Raw genomic sequence first — 17741 nt, 5'->3', positions numbered from 1 at the left:
AACCAAAACGTAAAACAGAAGCAATATTGTAACAAATTCAATAAAGACTTTAAAAATGGTCCAAATCAAAATTAAGGGTCTTAATTCTTAGGACATAGATTTATGATGGAAGTATTTTAAGGGGACATTATATTGACACCTGAAATTTACTTTCAAGTGGCTCTCAAAAATAGGAATTTATGTGCACAAGTGCACACACGTGTGTATATGACCGCCATACATTTTTTTTTCTCTGTAGCCTTAATATTTGCCTACGTAAATCACTAAAATTTTGTTTCCTATTAGGAAATAAAATCCATGGAATATTTACATAAGTCAATCAAGTACTTATCCACATAGAAAAGTTTCAAAAGGCTTTTTACAGACCTTATTTCCAATGAAATAAAAAATCACCAACATATAGATGTCTGACAAAAAAAATAAACTACTGGGACTTCCCTGGTGGCGCAGTGGTTAAGAATCCGCCTGCCAATGCAGGGGACACGGGTTCGATCCCTTGTCCGGGAAGATCCCACATGCCGTGGAGGAACTGAGCCCGAGTGCCACAACTACTGAGCCCACGTGCCGCAACTACTGAAGCCCGTGCACCTAGAGCCTGTGCTCTGCAATGAGAAGCCCCCGCTGTCCACAACTAGAGAAAGTCCGTGCACAGCAACGAAGACCCAACGCAGCAAAAATAAATAAACTACTTAGAAAATAAGCAGTAAAATAATCTCCAGATCAAAAAGGATCACAAAAGAAATAACCAGATATTGACGAAAGAGGACTTTAGAAACCAGCTATCACAGAGGAAAATGTATATACAAAGGCTCTTATTACTAAAAATATATTAAGTATTTAACCTAAATTAGAAAATAACCAAGGCTTCCCTGGTGGCACAGTGGTTGAGAATCTGCCTGCCAATGCAGGGGACACGGGTTCGAGCCCTGGTCTGGGAAGATCCCACATGCCACGGAGCAACTGGGCCCGTGAGCCACAATTACTGAGCCTGCGCGTCTGGAGCCTGTGCTCCGCAACAAGAGAGGCCGCGATGGTGAGAGGCCCACGCACCGCGATGAAGAGTGGTCCCCACTTGCCGCAACTAGAGAAAGCCCTCGCACAGAAACGAAGACTCAACACAGTCACAAATAAATAAATTCTTTAAAAAAAAAAAAAAAAAGAAAAGAACCAAAAGAAAAACAGATGGTGAGAATTAACATAAAAGCTAAAACTACCAAATAAAGGTAGTAGAAATAATACCTTTTTATCATTGTTTCAAAACACCAGTAAAAGACCCCCTAGACAAGCCTGATTAGAAAACACAAGTATTCAACATCAGGAATGAGAAGATATAAGTATAATACAAAAGAGATTGAATAATATCATATACCTCTACAGCTGTAATTTAGAAAATACAGAATGGATGATTTTCTAAGGTGGTGGTGGTGGGGAATTCCTAAAAAACACCAAAAAAACATGGAAAGCTACCATTATAAGCAGCAATAGGCCAGGTGACTTTACAGATTAATTTAGCTAGTTTTCAGTAAATGAATAGATTTTAAATTTCTCTTCCTGCTGAGAGTTTTTAATAGTCAAGGCTGGGGAATTTTATTTTCTCTTTCAGCTTATGATATCATTGGGGTTTTTCTGGTTTTTTTTTTAAAGACTAACAGCTAAAAATACTGAAGAGATGTCCAATCCAGGAATAAGATGGGGATCTACCGATTATCAATGTTATTTTGGAGATTCTAAAACAATAACCTAAAAATCATATAGTTGAAAAAATAAAATTTGGGGATTTAAGGCCTAGAAAAGCACGAAAATCAAGCAAGAACATCGATGTCAACTGGGTAACAAAAATACAACTAGCAATAAAAAACAGAAGTGGGAAATAGGGCCTATTCACAATAGTGACAAAAAAAGCATAAAGCCAGCAATAAACTTGACAAGAAAAGTACAGCAATTACATAATTAAATTCTAACATTGCAATGAAAGGCATGCAACAAGTCTTTGATGGAGAAAAATGTTTCTGGATGGGAAGACAATGTCAGTCCATCCAGAGTTAGTACATAACGTTCTATATATACATATATAATATACAGGCAAAATCTCAAAGAAGCTTTTCAGTAACTGGACATAATTTTATGGTTCATGTGTTTGAAATTGCCCCCACATACTTGGGAAGCAGTGGTAGCCTCATCATACCAGATAAACTTAATGTAAAACTATATTAATCACAGGAAAAAACAAGTAGATCAGGGAACAATAAAAACTGATGTTTCAATTGTACAAGGAAGATTTTAAATATATAGTACTGGCTGGCACAAATGGGCATCCATCTGGAAGTTAAGAATCCTATCTCGGGCTTCCCTGGTGGCGCAGTGGTTGAGAATCTGCCTGCCAATGCAGGGGACACGGGTTCGAGCCCTGGTCTGGGAAGATCCCACATGCCGCGGAGCAACTGGGCCCGCAAGCCACAACTACTGAGCCTGCGCTCCGCAACAAGAGAGGCCGCGATAGTGAGAGGCCCGCGCACTGCGATGAAGAGTGGCCCCCGCTTGCCGCAACTAGAGAAAGCCCTTGCACAGAAACGAGGACCCAACACAGCCAAAAATAAATATAAAAATAAATAAATAAATTTAAAAAATAAAAGAAATAAAAGGCTTCCAATTGGAAAGGAAGAAACCAAATGATCTCTTTAAAAAAAAAAAAAAAAAAAAAAAAGAATCCTATCTCATACCACATACAAAAAGTTTACTGAGGGCTTGTAGACCTAAACAGGAAAAATTTAGAAATTTGAGAGATGGTAATGGTTTGGGGATGGAGTTGACCTTAACACCAAAAATCCAAAAGCAACCACAGAAAAAATAGTTTTGATAATATAAAAATTTAAAGTGTCTGCATGGCAAAAGATATAGCATAAACAGATTTAGGGCAAACAACAAAACTGGGAAAGCCTTACAAATTGATAAATAAGCGGACAACAAAAATTGATTCAACCACTCGTGAGAAGTATCAATTAAAACAGCAAACAAAATAGGATATTTTTTGCCAAACTCACAGAAATTAAAGAGAATGATTACCTTCAGTTCTGGCAAGGATGCAGAGAAAGGAAAGCCAGAACTTTTGTACATTTATTGCTGATGACATTGAGAAAGTCAGCTGGCTGTACCTGCCAGAACGTAGAACACACTCTTTGGAGAACCCAGTGTACATAAAGAAAGGCATGGGATATAATGACATTTAAACAGCATTGTCTGTAGGAGCAAAGACAAAAAGCAATCTGAACATAAACAGGGGAATGGTTAATCACATTATAGTATATCCATACTATGGACTATAATGCCCAAATACAGGTAAGGCTTGTCCATGTTGAAAGAATTGCTAAGTATATAGAATAATCTCATTTTTTTAATACCCCCCCCCATAACAATTTACATGCAGGTCTATATTCATAGAAGGCATGAATGGATACATCCCAAACTCCATCCTTCGGGTAGGTGGGATTGAGGCGTAGGAGAGTAAGAGGGGATGGGTAAATACACGTTTTTAGATACTTTCTTATTTGTTTTGAGGATTGTTTTATTTTCTTAACCAATAAAGAAAAAGCAAACTAGGTTTTGAATATAAATTAAAATTCTTATTTTTCCAAGTGAAAAAGGTGATACTAGTTTAAATTGTTAATTTAAGAAAGTGGTACGAGTAGATTACTTAGAATTATAGCAGCAACCACCAGAGGAAATAGAAATCAGGGGAACTGGGAATGAGGTGGTACTTTTCCTTACATAGAACTAGGCAGTCAATTCTCTTAAGATGACTGGGCTTACATACAGTATGACATAAAGTAAGTAAGGATTGTAAATGCCTTCAAGAGCTTAGTAATTTATCTGAAGTAAAGCCAGGTACATAAAACAAGAACCAATTGTGTATATTAATTGGGTCCCCAGGTAACTGAAAGCAGTTTTTTTACTATTCCCCCACTGTACCTTTAAAACAACTTTTATCCTCAAGTGGGAAGTAGCCACATTCAAATGAGTTAAGGTTTAAGTAAAAAGGACTACAACTTTATTAAAAGTAAATAAATGTAACATATAATATGTACAGATGGCACATGGTGCCAATTTTATTTGCAGATTTTATAGTATTCCAAAGTTCACAAGTTACACCTTTGCCACAGCCTTGGCTAAATCTTGAACTAGTGCAGAATTCAGCTGTGCTAGAGTGCTGATCTTAGCATGCTTAGACGCAGCATACTTGTTCTTGATAGTCTGGAAGAGAAAAGCATAGTAATTAATGAAGGAAAAGAGGAAAACATCATAAGAACCAACGATACACATATACACTTAAAAATCAACTCCTTAAAAGAAAGCTATGAATTTACAGGCATAAAATCTTAATGACTGAAAAAAAAAAAAAAAAAATCTTAATGACTGGACTTTCCTGGTGGCGCAGTGGTTAGGAGTCCGCCTGCCAATGCAGGGGACAAGGGTTCGAGCCCTGGTCCGAGAAGATCCCACATGCCGCGGAGCAACTAAGCCAGTGCGCCGTAACTACTGAGCCTGAGCTCTAGACCCCGAGAGCCACAACTACTGAAGCCCGTGCACCTAAAGCCTGTGTTCCATGACAAAAGAAGCCACCTCAATAAGAAGCACGTGCACCGCAATGAAGAGAAAGCCCAAGCTCAGCAACGAAGACCCAACGCAGCTAAAAATAAATAAATAAATAAATTTATATATATATATATATGTATATATATATATATATATATATATATATATATATATATATATATATATATATATACGTATACACAAAATCTTAATGATTTTTCACTTTTCCCAACATCCTACAGTACCATTGACTTACCATATGCTTTGTAAGCCCACGATTCACCATGATTATATTCTTAGCCAGGTGTTGCATAACAAGAAGAAGGGATTCTTCAGTGTATGACAGGTAATGCTGTAGAGTTGGTGTCTAAGACAACAAAAGTTAACGTTGAAAATGCTCATCACCAATGATTTTCATAAAATTTCTAGATGTTATTCAAAACTAGGGTAGGGAAGTAGATACTGTATGACTGATTATAATCAAACTTTAAGACAAGCTTAAGACCCCTTCTTCCCCAAATACCCTTCTTTCATGGCTTCTAGGATCCTGTGCTCCAACCTAATTACACTTTTGTAATTGCTGACTTGCCCACCCCAAAGCTAGACTCCAAGTTCTTTGGAGCTGACTTTCTCATTCATAATTCTATTTCTAGGGTCTAGAGTACCACACGGCATATAGGAGAAATACTTGTTGAATCAACGAATACGAATGAACTTCTAGTATGTCATTTGGCCTGCTTGAGCTTCTCCATCTGTAAGGAGTAGCAGCTGCTCTGCCTTTCTCAAAGGGGTATAGATAGATGAGATTAGGCAATGAAATGGAAGCATTCTATGGAGATATCACAAACAAGATATTTTAAATCATTCCCTCAGTAGATGCCATATTTAAGAACCATTTGAACTGTCCTTTAATGACAGCAGTTCTGTATGCAGTAAATATTATAATTTAAAAGCTCAGGGTAACCTCAATTTGTGGGACAGTGCTTACCCATTCACCATTATCAAGAATTTTCAGTGCTAAGCAAAAAGCTCCCACTGCAATCTGAGAAGGAGGAAAGTGCACCATATCGTAGTCCAACATAGTTAGTTCCATCAGATATTTGGCCAAAGTATGTAGCTCAACATCAACCTGGAATAAAACCCACAGGTTCTGTCAGAGAATTCTGCATTGGCAGTAACTGGTACGCCCATAACTAACTACAGATATTTGCCTACAAACTCTCAAATGCAATTGCCCATGAAAGGCTTTAATAATAATATTAACATACAGACTGATTGGAAATAAATACCATCTTTATCCCTTCCTCACATAGTCAGGTATAAATACAAGGCACTTGAATTAGATCTCATTGGCCAGCAGTATTCCCTAGTGTACCATACCATAGGTTTCAAGAAATCTGTACCTCTCCAATCTTAGATGCTCTCCGAAGGAAATGCAGGGGTAGAGGGCGACCCAGACTGAAATTTAAAGCTCTTAGAATCTTCATTTCCATCTGTCTGATTTGGTACTTAGTGTAGGTGTTGTCAGTCACAAAGGCAAAGTCACCAATTTCTGGAGGGTACATTTCCTCATATTTGCTTGCAATAAACATGGCAGTGACACCAACCAGCTGCAGCATCTTCTTGGGCACACAATTATCCTGCAATGGGAATTTCAACTGGATCAATAAATAATAGGTATTTGAAAAAGGAGGCACAGAATTGTGAAGGAGTGGTGGGAAAGACACACACTCTCACAACGGAATCTCAATTAATGACACCCCATGCCTCAAGACAGATTTTAGCTGAAAAAGTCTGTTTCTTATGACTCAGCTAGGACCCTGGAAGGGAGAACCCTCAGTTGGTGAATTATGCTCACCTGCATGAACCGATCAATAATGGAAACAGTCATGTACATGGTCTCCTGGAGTAACCTGAATTTCATTTGAACCTGCACTAGCCAGTCAATGAGGATGGCTCTCATGTTTCCAGTGACTTCACGACCCAGTAGGTATTTTGGTCTGACTGCTTGCTCTTCCTGCAAAAGAAACGCTGATTATCCTAAGAAGCAAGACTCCACATGACATTTCCGACCAGAAATAGTCACCTCAAAATAGCTCTGGAACATTTAGAATCTCTAATGGTTCTTAACTCAGTTATTCATTTGGTCACTGCAAACAGCTCTATCACTGAGAAACAAAGAAAGCAAACATTAAACAGGACAGTGTGACAGGTTTTCATATTGGCAAATCTTACTATGTCCAATTCACCATCACTACTACTGGCCCACACCCTTTCCCCACTTCTTCCCAAATAAGGATACCATACTATCTATCACCTCAGATCTTTTCACTTAAGACTCTAAACCCACAACCTGAGCTTTATGAAGTAGAAAAAATAGCAGCAGCTCCCAGATCAGCTGGAACCAATATGCTACCACTCCTACTCCAGGGTTTAAACCCCCAAAACACCATAGGTAACAAAAGTCGACCATCAAAATCCAGCACACACATCTGCTAAACCCACTCCTCCAAAGTTAGAACACAAACTTTAAAGACAAGGGAGAAAAGAAATCCACAGCAGAAGGCTGGTCCTGGCAAGGAAGTCTTCTTACAGGACAATCCTGTAGAAAATGGAGATGCCCAAAAGAACCAGGCAAGAGCCTGAAGATGTTAATGATGCCACTAGAACACAATGCATTATAAACAAGCAACTGGGTAAATTTGGTAACTGTATAGCTTATGTTGTTAACATACAGAATGCTTCCTTGTCTGGGGGGGAAAAGGGCAAAGGACACTAATAGAAAGTTTCAGAAATGGGATGAAATGGAAGAAAACCAAAACCTTTAGTTTTTGAGTATACTCCTCTGGGACACAAAGAACAATTTCCCTGATATCACATGCTCATAAGCAACATTGACCCAAAATGCCTTTTTTTGGCTATAGTTCTTCAGCATCTTCTCCATTACCATGTACCTCCTGCCTGTTACGCTCCTTAAACCCAGAATTTAGGACTCACTCACTCCTAACTGTGATGGATATAAAATATCTTTCAATCTGTGGACTTTCCTTTAGGAAAAGCCATGGTAGTATCCACTCTCACTTTGAATTTTCCCTGTTCAAAATAGCAAATAGAGACTTCATTGGGAATTTCCTGGCGGTCCAGTGGTTAGGACTTTCACTGCCAGGCCCGGGGTTCAATCCCTGGTCAGGGAAATAAGATCCCACAAGCCATGCATGCAACCCAAAAAAAAAAAAGAAAAAAGATTTCATTGGCTTACTTTGGGCCTTTTTATTTTTGGTATTCCACGAAGAATTTCAAAGTGGAAACTACTGTTAAGAAATGCTGCTCACATCTTGCTTAAATAGTTGTGAACTGTTAATGGAAAATCTCTTTAATAAAGCTAGATGCAGTTTAGAAAAAACAAAGGTTTAATATTACTGACCTCAAGTTGTCTCAGATAAGCATAGATATCTTTTACATATTCACTACAAAGGTTTGGATCTGCTCCATCTTCTGCATCCACATCATTCACTGCAAGAATTACATCAGAGAAAGCCTGGCACAGATATTCTTCTGCAGGGGCACAGCCAGATGTTTCCATGGGGCTTGGAGAGGGAGTATCAACCTTAAAACAGAATAGACTTTTTGAAATAATAGCAAAGAGGAGCATACAATCTGGAAATGAAGGTCAGGTTATTGGTACCAATTCAAGAGACTATCTGCTGAATAGACATACAATTCATTTACCTTTTCAAATTTATTCAATTTGTCTTCAGGAAGTGAATAATATGAAAGGTGAAATGCCAACTTAGACTGAATCAATTTAGAGTCAGTAGAATGCTAACAGGTAAAACAGAGAGGAAGCAAGTTCACATCTAGACTTTCCTCCAAAGGAAACTGATAAGTAACGCATTTGCTTAGCAATGTCATGTAAAGTTAATCCAAGTGAATGACAAGTTAGTCTTTAGTAACATGGCCTGCTTCCCACTGCACAGGAGAGCACAAGTTCTGTCCCGACTACTAAGGATTTTATTTATTTATTTTTGGCTGTGTTGGGTCTTTGTTGCTGCACGCGGGCTTTCTCTAGTTGCGGCGAGTGGGGTCTCCTCTTCATTGAGGTGCGCAGGCTTCTCATTGCAGTGGCTTCTCTTGTTGCGGAGCATGGGCTCTAGGCACACGGGCTTCAGTAGTGTGGCACGCAGGTTCAATAGTTGTGGCTCGCGGACTCTAGAGTGCAGGCTCAGTAGTTGTGGCACACAGGCCTAGTCACTCTGTGGCATGTGGGATCTTCCCGGGCCAGGGCTCCCTGGTTGTTATCATGAACCATTTTCTTCAAGCTCCAGTTACCCCGTTGTCCAAACATTTATTGAGCACTTTCTTAAGTCAAGCTCTATGCTAGGCACTGGCTTTATGGTGTCCTCAAGGGGCTTTGAATTTAGAAGAAATAAGTAAATGAAGTAAAGAGATTGATTCTAGGAACAAATCCTAGAGGTGCGGGAAGTTAGGGTAGGGTTGGGAAAGTTAGGGAAAGCTTTAGGTGTTGATGATTGAGCTGTTTTGAAGGATGAGAGGTTATCAGTTAAAAGAAAGAGGGTGGGAAAGTGAAGGCAAGAATCAGTGTGGGACTTTGACAGAAAGCTCAGGTCTTTCGGTATGGCCATTTAAAGACTGCACATGCTACAGGTTTCTGTGGTATGTCCAGAAGGACAATACTAAAGCCATAGCCTCACATCCCCTTCCCTTACATATGGAGAGCTAGGCTGAATGACTTTAACCGATCATTTTCCCAACCAGCTTTAATGAAGTTTTAAAAATTAGAACTTAAGAATGCAGTTCATTGCTGGTCAGGGAACTAGATCCCACATGCATGCTGCAACTAAGAGTTCGCATGCCACAACTAAGGAGCCCAAGTGCCGCAACTAAGGAGCCAGCAAGCCACAACTAAGACCTGGCACAACCAAATAAATAAATATTGAAGAAAAAAAAAAGAATGCAGTTCATTGCAGTTTCAGGAAAGCAGCCTCTTTAGATGGTGTATTTTTTCTTCAAAAGAGTAGATACATTTACATACCTGATATTTAATAAAATGTTCTTGGTTTTTGAGGCTAAGTGTTAACTCATCTTCTTACCTTCTCTGAAGAGCTCCATTTTCTGCTTTACATCCTTATGTAAATTCCAGTGTTACAGACTTATTATTAATTATTTGGTGGCCACATTATGGAGTAAAAAAAAAAAAAGGACTCAAGAGAACAATCTGTGTTTCAGTCAATAAATTCTGGCCAGAGATGGCTTGTACCCAAAGACAGCAAAATCTTTAGTCCAGGCAGCTACTACTCAGTATGGTAAACAAAGGAGGGGTAGTATAACAAAGCAATTAAAAGCATAGATTCTGAAGCCAGATAGCCTGGGTTTGAATCCAATTATGTGCCACTGATGAGATATGACTCTAGAAAAGATACTTAATACTTCTTTATGCCATTATCTAAAAGTAGAGGTAATAATACCAGCGCACTAAGAGAGGGTAAGATTATGTGAGCTAATCCATGTAAAGTGCTTAGCAGAGCCTACCTCCTGCTAAGCACTCTATAAATATTTTTCCTATTTAGTCAAATGCTATGCCATGCATTAGTAACATGAAGGGAAAAGAAACAATCAACAGGCTCTAAAATATTACAGTTAAGTTTACCAAAATAGGCTCAGGGGGAAGTTTCTCTTCTTTAACAGGCTCGGTTTCCGGCTCTGGCTCTGGCTCCAGATCCAGCTCCGGCTGGGGCTCCGGCTCCGGCACGGGAGCTTTTTCCAGAGGTTTAGGTAGTTTTTTAGCAATAGCTTTTCCAGCAGCTAAAGTTTTTGCTTCCTGTGGATGAAAAGGAGAGAATGGAATGTTTCTCCATCACGGGTCACAGTTGGAAGGCAGACTCTTACAGAGTAGTTGAATCAGGAAGACAGTTACCTTTTTCAGGGGCAATTTGGCCTGTGGCTGTTCACTGACTTTGTTACCGATGTCTCCAAGAGCTGTTCTTGGCCTCAGCCCGGGCTTAGAGGCTGCAACAGCGGCCACAGGCACGCGCTTTGCGCCTGCCATACTGACCTTCGCCTTATTTTCAGCATTAATTTTCGTGTTCTGTAAAAAGCAAGACCACTTTGAGAGCTGGCTCAGCCAAGTTAGAGTAAATCAAGGGTTAAAGCGGGGGCAAAACAGAGGCTCTCAGGAGGAATGCCGACTGTAAATGGGTTCCCAGGGGAAACCTGCGTTCCAGGGTCTACGCTAAAGCTGTAACAAGCCAGATTCCTCCCAGAACCTCTTCTTTCACCTATTGAGGGATTGCCTGCTCAGTCCCCGCCTGACCTAAAATACCATAAATTTACATTTGAAAGGAAATCGAAAAAGCCTTCAATTGCAGGCACCTTTCCGGTGGGGAGGGGGTTATGCAGTTGGTGGGAGCTCGCTCAGGGGTCCTCCGTCACCTTTTACAAAAGGTTTCGCGTCTACCCTCCATCTGTCCCCTCCCCCCGCCACTTTATCCAAGCCCCATCCACTTCTTTCTCACCTTCCTCCCTCCGTCTGTCTGCACCCCAAACTCTCCCACCATTTTAGGGGCCCAGCGACCGCCATTCTCCTCCCAAATCTGTCCCGGTCCACTCCTGCCCGGGGAACTCCAGCAGGCGAAGATAGGGAGAGGAGACGCAGCGAGCCAGGAAGAGCCGCGGTTTGTTCACCGTCCCTAGCAGCTCACCCTGGTGATCCGGAGCGCCATGGCTTCCTCTGCACCAGGCAGCAGCTCAGTGGGGAGAAGCCAGAGCACGGGAGCCCCCGACCAGCCGGGTACCTTGAAGCCACCGCAGGCCAGCAGCCCGTTCCTCCGCAGCACGCCGGGAGGAATCGGGCCCCGCTTGAGGTTTAAACCCCGCACCGCTCCCTCCCTATTGGCTTGTTGTGGCACTCGCTCGCTTCCCATTGGCGCGCGGCCCGGTTTCCTCCTAGAATGCGTTTCCAGGGCGATCCCGCGAAGAAGTTCGGGGCGGGGGTGGGGCCAAACTGTCACGTGGTCTGGCTCGGCGCCTGCGCCCTCGAGCAGCTACTGTTGCCACCTGGAGAGGGGTGATCACCGCCCACCTGGAGAGGCGTGATCACCGCCCACCTTGAGAGGCAGAACCTGTGCTCCGTCATAGTTAGCAGCGGGGCCTTGGAAAAGAGGGTGAGCGCTGGTTATGACCGTGAGAGGAAGTTATGGCTTTAGTCCTACTTATTGTTAAACACACTTTCCTCTTCTGCAGTGGCATGTAGCAGGAAAGGCTTTTGTATATACATTCTTTCATTTGATCATTCTGGCAGCACTCTGGGTTGGAGAAACTGAAGCTCAGAGAGGCTTTGGGTGACTTTCTCAGGATCACAAATTAGTAACAGGGTACTAAACTTAGATTTCTTTAGATCCATGACGTTTCCACAACGCTAATTGTCTCTTAAGAATATTGCCAGGGGGCTTCCCTGGTGGCGCAGTGGTTGGGAGTCTGCCAGCCAATGCAGGGGGCACGGGTTCGAGCCCTGGTCTGGAAGAATCCCACATGCCGCGGAGCGGCTGGGCCCGTGAGCCACAAGTACTGAGCCTGCGCGTCTGGAGCCTGTGCTCCGCAACAAGAGAGGCCGCGACAGTGAGAGGCCCGCGCACCGCGATGAAGAGTGGCCCCCGCTTGCCACAACTAGAGAAAGCCCTCGCACAGAAACGAAGACCCAACACAGCCAAAAATAAATAAATAAAAATAAATAAATTTATTAAAAAAAAAAAGAGAATATTGCCAGCCTCTTAACGTGCCAGATTACTTCAATCAAATTTTTTCCCAAAGCCAATCTTTTTGTTTTACTTTTAATTTGAAAATAATTTCAACCTTAGAAAAGTTGCAAACAAAAATATTACAAGGAACACACGTATACCCTTTACCCAGATTCAAATATCCTTAACATTTTACCCCATTTGCTTTATCATTTACTTAATCGCTTTCTTATATATAGATCTATCCATGTATAACTGTATATAAACATTTTTTTCATGAAATATTGGAGGGTAAGTTACGTTATCATGGCCCCTTATCCCTCAATTCTTCAGTGTGTATTTCCTAAGTAAAAGGGATGTTCTTTTAACATAATCACACTACAGTTATCAACTTCATAAATTTACTTTATCACAACATTGTATTCAACCTAGTTTGTATTCCAGTTTTGTCAGTTGACCTAATAATGTCCTTCCTAGCATTTTCTTTTCTCCAGTACAGGATCCACCTAGGGTCAATGTTGCATGTAGCCTCCTTTAGTCTGGAACAGTTCCTGCAGCTTTTCTTTGTCTTTTATAACACTGATGGTTTTGAAGAATACAGTACTCCATGCCACTTTTTAGAAAATAGACTTTCTTATTTTTGTGTTTGTTCTAATTGTTCCTTGTGATTTACATCGAGGTTATGCACTCTTGGCTGTTATGCCATGTAGGGTAACATCATATTCTTCTTAGGGGATCAACTCTGCAGACACATGGTGTTCACCTGTTTCCCCATAAGTGAGATTAATTTTTGATAACTTGGCCAAGCTGCTTACCTGCTTTCTCCACTGAACATTTAGTTGTTTGGTTTCTGACAACGAATAAAGTGTCCGTGGGGAGACACTTTAAGACTGTGCTTGTCATCAAATTTCCCCCTAGATTTCACCTCTCCTCACAGCAGCACTTGCTTAGGAACTGTTGACACTGTTGTCCCAATGCCATGGGCTCTCTCTAACTAGCTGAAGCTGATAAAAAGCCATACACTTTGAATGACCCTAGGATGCCAGGCCTTTAGCAGACCTAAGTGAAGACCACTTCCTGACCATTGCTCAGTGGAACTTCTTTTAACATAGTAGTTCTCAACTGGGGAACATTTTGTCCCAAGGGTGGGGAGGCATTTGGCATTTCTGGTTGTCATAACTGGGAAGGTGCTACTGGCATCTAGTGGGTAGAGACCAGAGATGTTTCTAAACATCCTACAGTTCACAAGACAGCCCCTACACCCCCTAAACACACACACACACATATACACATAATTATCCAGCCCCAAATGTCAATACTCTGGTAGTGCTAAGCTTGAGAAATCTTGCCAGCTATGTACATACCTATAACTCATTTCTTCTTCTTTTTTTTAAATATTTATTTATTTGGCTGTGCCAGGTCTTAGTTGTGGCATGTGGGATTTAGTTCCCTGACCAGGGATTGAACCTGGGCCCCCTGCATTGGGAGCATGGAGTCTTAGCCACTGGACCACCAGGGAAGTCCCCCTATGACTTTCCCCCTATGATTTCTATTCAGAATGTTAACTTTTGATGCGTAATTAACACAAGTTTCGTGGCTCATCTCCTTTCTTTATAACACTTAGAAACTTGACTTTTCTTCTCGGTGAACTACTCAATGTTCTCAACCCTGGCCTGGTTAGTAGTGCCAACTACATACCAGGTGATGTTCTAGGTGCTAGGAATACAGCTCTGAACAAAACAGATGAGATCCCTGCTCTCATTAAGCATATATTCCAATAGGACAGAGACTAAATAAGTAAATATGTAAGTAAAGTAGGAAAAACATCAGATAGTACTAAGTGCTAGGCAGAGAATAAAAAGAAAGTGATGCAAATAGAGTGATTTGGTAGCTGACTTATACTTGGTGGTCAGGGACAGTCTGAGAAGTTGACATTTAAGCTGAGGTTTAAATGACAAGAAGGAAAGCATTCCAGATAAAGGAAATAGTCTGTGACAACCCAATGATAGTGTTGACCTAAAATAAATAGACTTCCAGTTATTTCTCCAGCAAAAATGGGTTTATTCAGGATCAAAAAAGAATTGCAATTTGAGATCTTTACCCTTGGCAAGCCATGCAAGTCCCATGCCACAAGGAGAGGACTCTTATAGAGAGGGGAAAAAGCAGTTGGGAGGGCTATAGTAAACAGAGTCCTTTGGAGGAATTGAGAATTTGAAATATGGTGGCATTTTATTGGCTGAGCTCTTGCCAGGTAAGAAGAGGAAGTCTCTCTTTTTCTTGCTGGGCTCTGCCAAAGTCACAGGGCATGAAAGCTCCCTTTTCTGACCCCCCATTCTATTTTAATTGAGCTTTCTGTTTATTAATTTTTGTAATAGGAATGAGCTTGTCATGTTCAGAAAAGCTGGTGTGGCTAGAGTATGGGGGGAGGAGGAGAGTAGAGATGAGATTAAAGAAATTGGAAAGGGTAAAATTACACAAGGCCTTGTAAACTAAGCTATGATAAGTACAGTGGAAGGCTTTGGAGGGTTTTAAGTCAAGGTGTGGCATAATCTATCTTTCTGAAAGATTACTGTAGTCACTGTGGAGAGAATACACGTAGGTGGGGAGGAGACAGAGGGGGAAGCAGGAGGAGAAGAGAAGCAGGGGGGCCATTAAGAAGCTACTGTAGCAGGTCAGGCAAAAGATGATGGCTTTGATGGTACTAGTAGTGGTAGACAGAATGGGATAGATTCTGGATATATTTTGGAGGTAGACTTGCTGGGTCTTAATGGTTTACATGCTTGGAGTGAGAGAAAAGGGGTCAAGGATGACTCTTAGGTTTTGACTTGAGTAAATGAAACAGAACACTTATAGATGAGCAGCTTTTAGGGAGTAGCAGGACATTTGGAATGCCTAGAAATATACAAGAGGAGAGGTCTACTGGCTGAGGCCAGGGTGGGAGCTAAAGCCTCCTTTGCTGAGATAGTATTTAAACTCTGATGCAGATGAGTCTCTAGAGAAGGGAATGTAAAGAGTAGTAGATGCCAGGAAGCAAGCCCCAGGCCCTCCATTTTAAGACTGAACAGAGAGGGAGAGGCCCTCTCTGTTAGGAAGTAGGAAAATTGGACAAGAACACCAAGAGGTAGGAGACCAAATAGTGGTGTCCTCAGAAAAGAGAAGGCAGTGTTTTCTCAGAGGGAGTAGTGGTTAACATGGCAGATTAAAATATACATACTTATCTTTGTTTCTTCTTGAAGGCAGTAAAGGATTTTTTTTTTTAATGCATAAACTCTCAAAGATGGGTGAGGAGACAATAATGACACCATTTTAGAAGTAGGAAACACATTGAAGAGTATTAATGAAATACCAGACCAAGAAAGTTGGAATCCTAAGGCTGGCAATGGAAAGTAAAGAAGCAAACTGATTCATGCTGTAGACACCAGCAGTCTTGGGTATTGGAGGCACCAGGAGTCTATGAAACTGGTGGTGTAGGTAGAGCTGAAAACAGGATTGCTTGATTTCCTCCTGCACTTAGGAGTGCAGTGAGAGTGCAGCATCTTCTTGGTCCTGGCAGATGATTAGAGGTTTATGTTCCAGAGAGGCTGAACTAATGGAACTCTGGATTTCAGACACCAGGCAAGCTGAGCAGGGATGAAGTGAAATTCTTCATCCCAGTGGTGAGACCCAGTTCCCTCTTCCACTCAGTCCCCTAAAATACAGGCAGCTGGACTTATAACCTCCTAAGTGAGATAAAAGCATGCCTCTCTGAGAAATGGACCAGCCCAAGAGAAAAGTCTTAAAAATACAGACGGTTAGGAAGGGTTACGAATGAAATGGATGGGTCATGTTTAAAGTGACACTCACCACCAAAACAATCTTGGGGAAAAAAACGGAACTGGAGGAATCAGACTCGCTGACTTCAGACTATAGGACAAAGCTACAGTAATCAAGACAATACGGTACTGGCACAAAAACAGAAATATAGATCAATGGTACAGGATAGAAATCACAGAGATAAACCCATGCACCTATGGTCAACTAATCTATGACAAAGGAGGCAAGGATATACAATGGAGAAAAGACTGTTTCTTCAATAAGTTGTGCTGGGGAAACTGGGCAGCTACATGTAAAAGAATGAAATTAGAACACTCCCTAACACCATACACAAAAATAAAATGGATTAAAGACCTAAATGTAAGACCAGACACTATAAAACTCTTAGAGGAAAACATAGGAAGAACACTCTTTGACATAAATCACAACAAGATCTTTTTTGACCCACCTCCTAGAGTAATGGAAATAAAAACAGAAATAATCAAATGGGACCTAATGAAACTTCAAAGCTTTTGCACAGCAAAGGAAACCATAAACAAGACAAAAAGACAACCCTCAGAATGGGAGAAAATATTTGCAACAAAGCAACGGACAAAGGATTAATCTCCAAACTATATAAACAGCTCATGCAGCTCAATATTAAAAAAACAAACAACCCAATCAAAAAATGGGCAGAAGACCTAAATAGACATTTCTCCAAAGAAGACATACAGATGGCCAAGAAGCACATGAAAAGCTGCTCAACATCACTAATTATTAGAGAAATGCAAATCAAAACTACAATGTGGTATCACCTCACATCAATCAGAATGGCCATCATCAGAAAATCTACAAACAACAAATGCTGGAGAGGGTGCGGAGAAAAGGGAAACCTCTTGCACTGTTGGTGGGAATGTAAATTGATATAGCCACCATGGAGAGCAGTAAGGAGGTTCCTTAAAAAACTTAAAATAGATTTACCATATAACCCAGCAATCCCACTACTGGGCATATACCCAGAGAAAACCATAGTTCAAAAAGACACATGCACCCCAATGTTCATTGCAACACTATTTACAATAGCCAGGTCATGGAAGCAACCTAGATGCCCATTAACAGATGAATGGATAAAGAAGATGTGGTACATATCTGAGCAATGGAATATTAGTCAGCCATAAAAAGGAAAGAAATTGGGTCATTTTTAGAGATGTGGACCTAGATACTAACACAGATAACCACTGTGGTAGTACAGTGGTTAAGAATCTGCCTGCCAATGCAGGGGACACAGTTTCGAGCCCTTGTCTGGGAAGATCCCACATGGTTCGGAGCAACTAAGCCCATGTTCCTCAACAAGAGAAGACACTGCAATGAGAAGCCCGCATACCACAACGAAGATTAGCCCCTGCTTGCTGCAGGTAGAGAAAGCCCTCACGCAGCAACGAAGAACAGACAATTCAAGGAGAAGAAAGCTAAAAAATAAACATAAAAGTTATTTATATCATCAGAGAAAGAAAAGGTTAATAATGCATCCACAAGCAAGTTTTAGAAAGAGATCTGGGAAATTAAAAATATGATAACAAACATTAAATATGCAATAGTAGGTTT

The 17741-nt window shown here is 41.0% G+C and overlaps 1 protein-coding gene across 1 annotated transcript; it reads right to left on the bottom strand.

The window, feature by feature from the left end:
* Window positions 1-4022: 4022 nt before the first annotated feature.
* On the bottom strand, window positions 4023-11553 carry CCNB1 (cyclin B1). The gene is made up of 9 exons (XM_036845428.1): window positions 11310-11553; window positions 10526-10696; window positions 10259-10429; window positions 8015-8197; window positions 6449-6607; window positions 5994-6230; window positions 5579-5719; window positions 4847-4957; window positions 4023-4248 (listed from the first exon to the last, which is right to left on the bottom strand). The coding sequence occupies exons 1-9, from the start codon at window positions 11529-11531 to the stop codon at window positions 4141-4143; spliced, it is 1503 nt and encodes a 500-aa protein (XP_036701323.1). The 5' UTR covers window positions 11532-11553; the 3' UTR covers window positions 4023-4140.
* Between the last annotated feature and the right edge of the window lie 6188 nt (window positions 11554-17741).

Source organism: Balaenoptera musculus, chromosome 3, assembly GCF_009873245.2.
Source record: "Balaenoptera musculus isolate JJ_BM4_2016_0621 chromosome 3, mBalMus1.pri.v3, whole genome shotgun sequence".
Lineage (NCBI taxonomy): Eukaryota > Metazoa > Chordata > Mammalia > Artiodactyla > Balaenopteridae > Balaenoptera > Balaenoptera musculus.
Note: the sequence above shows the minus strand (reverse complement) of the source record. Positions and strands in the feature narration are given on the sequence as shown.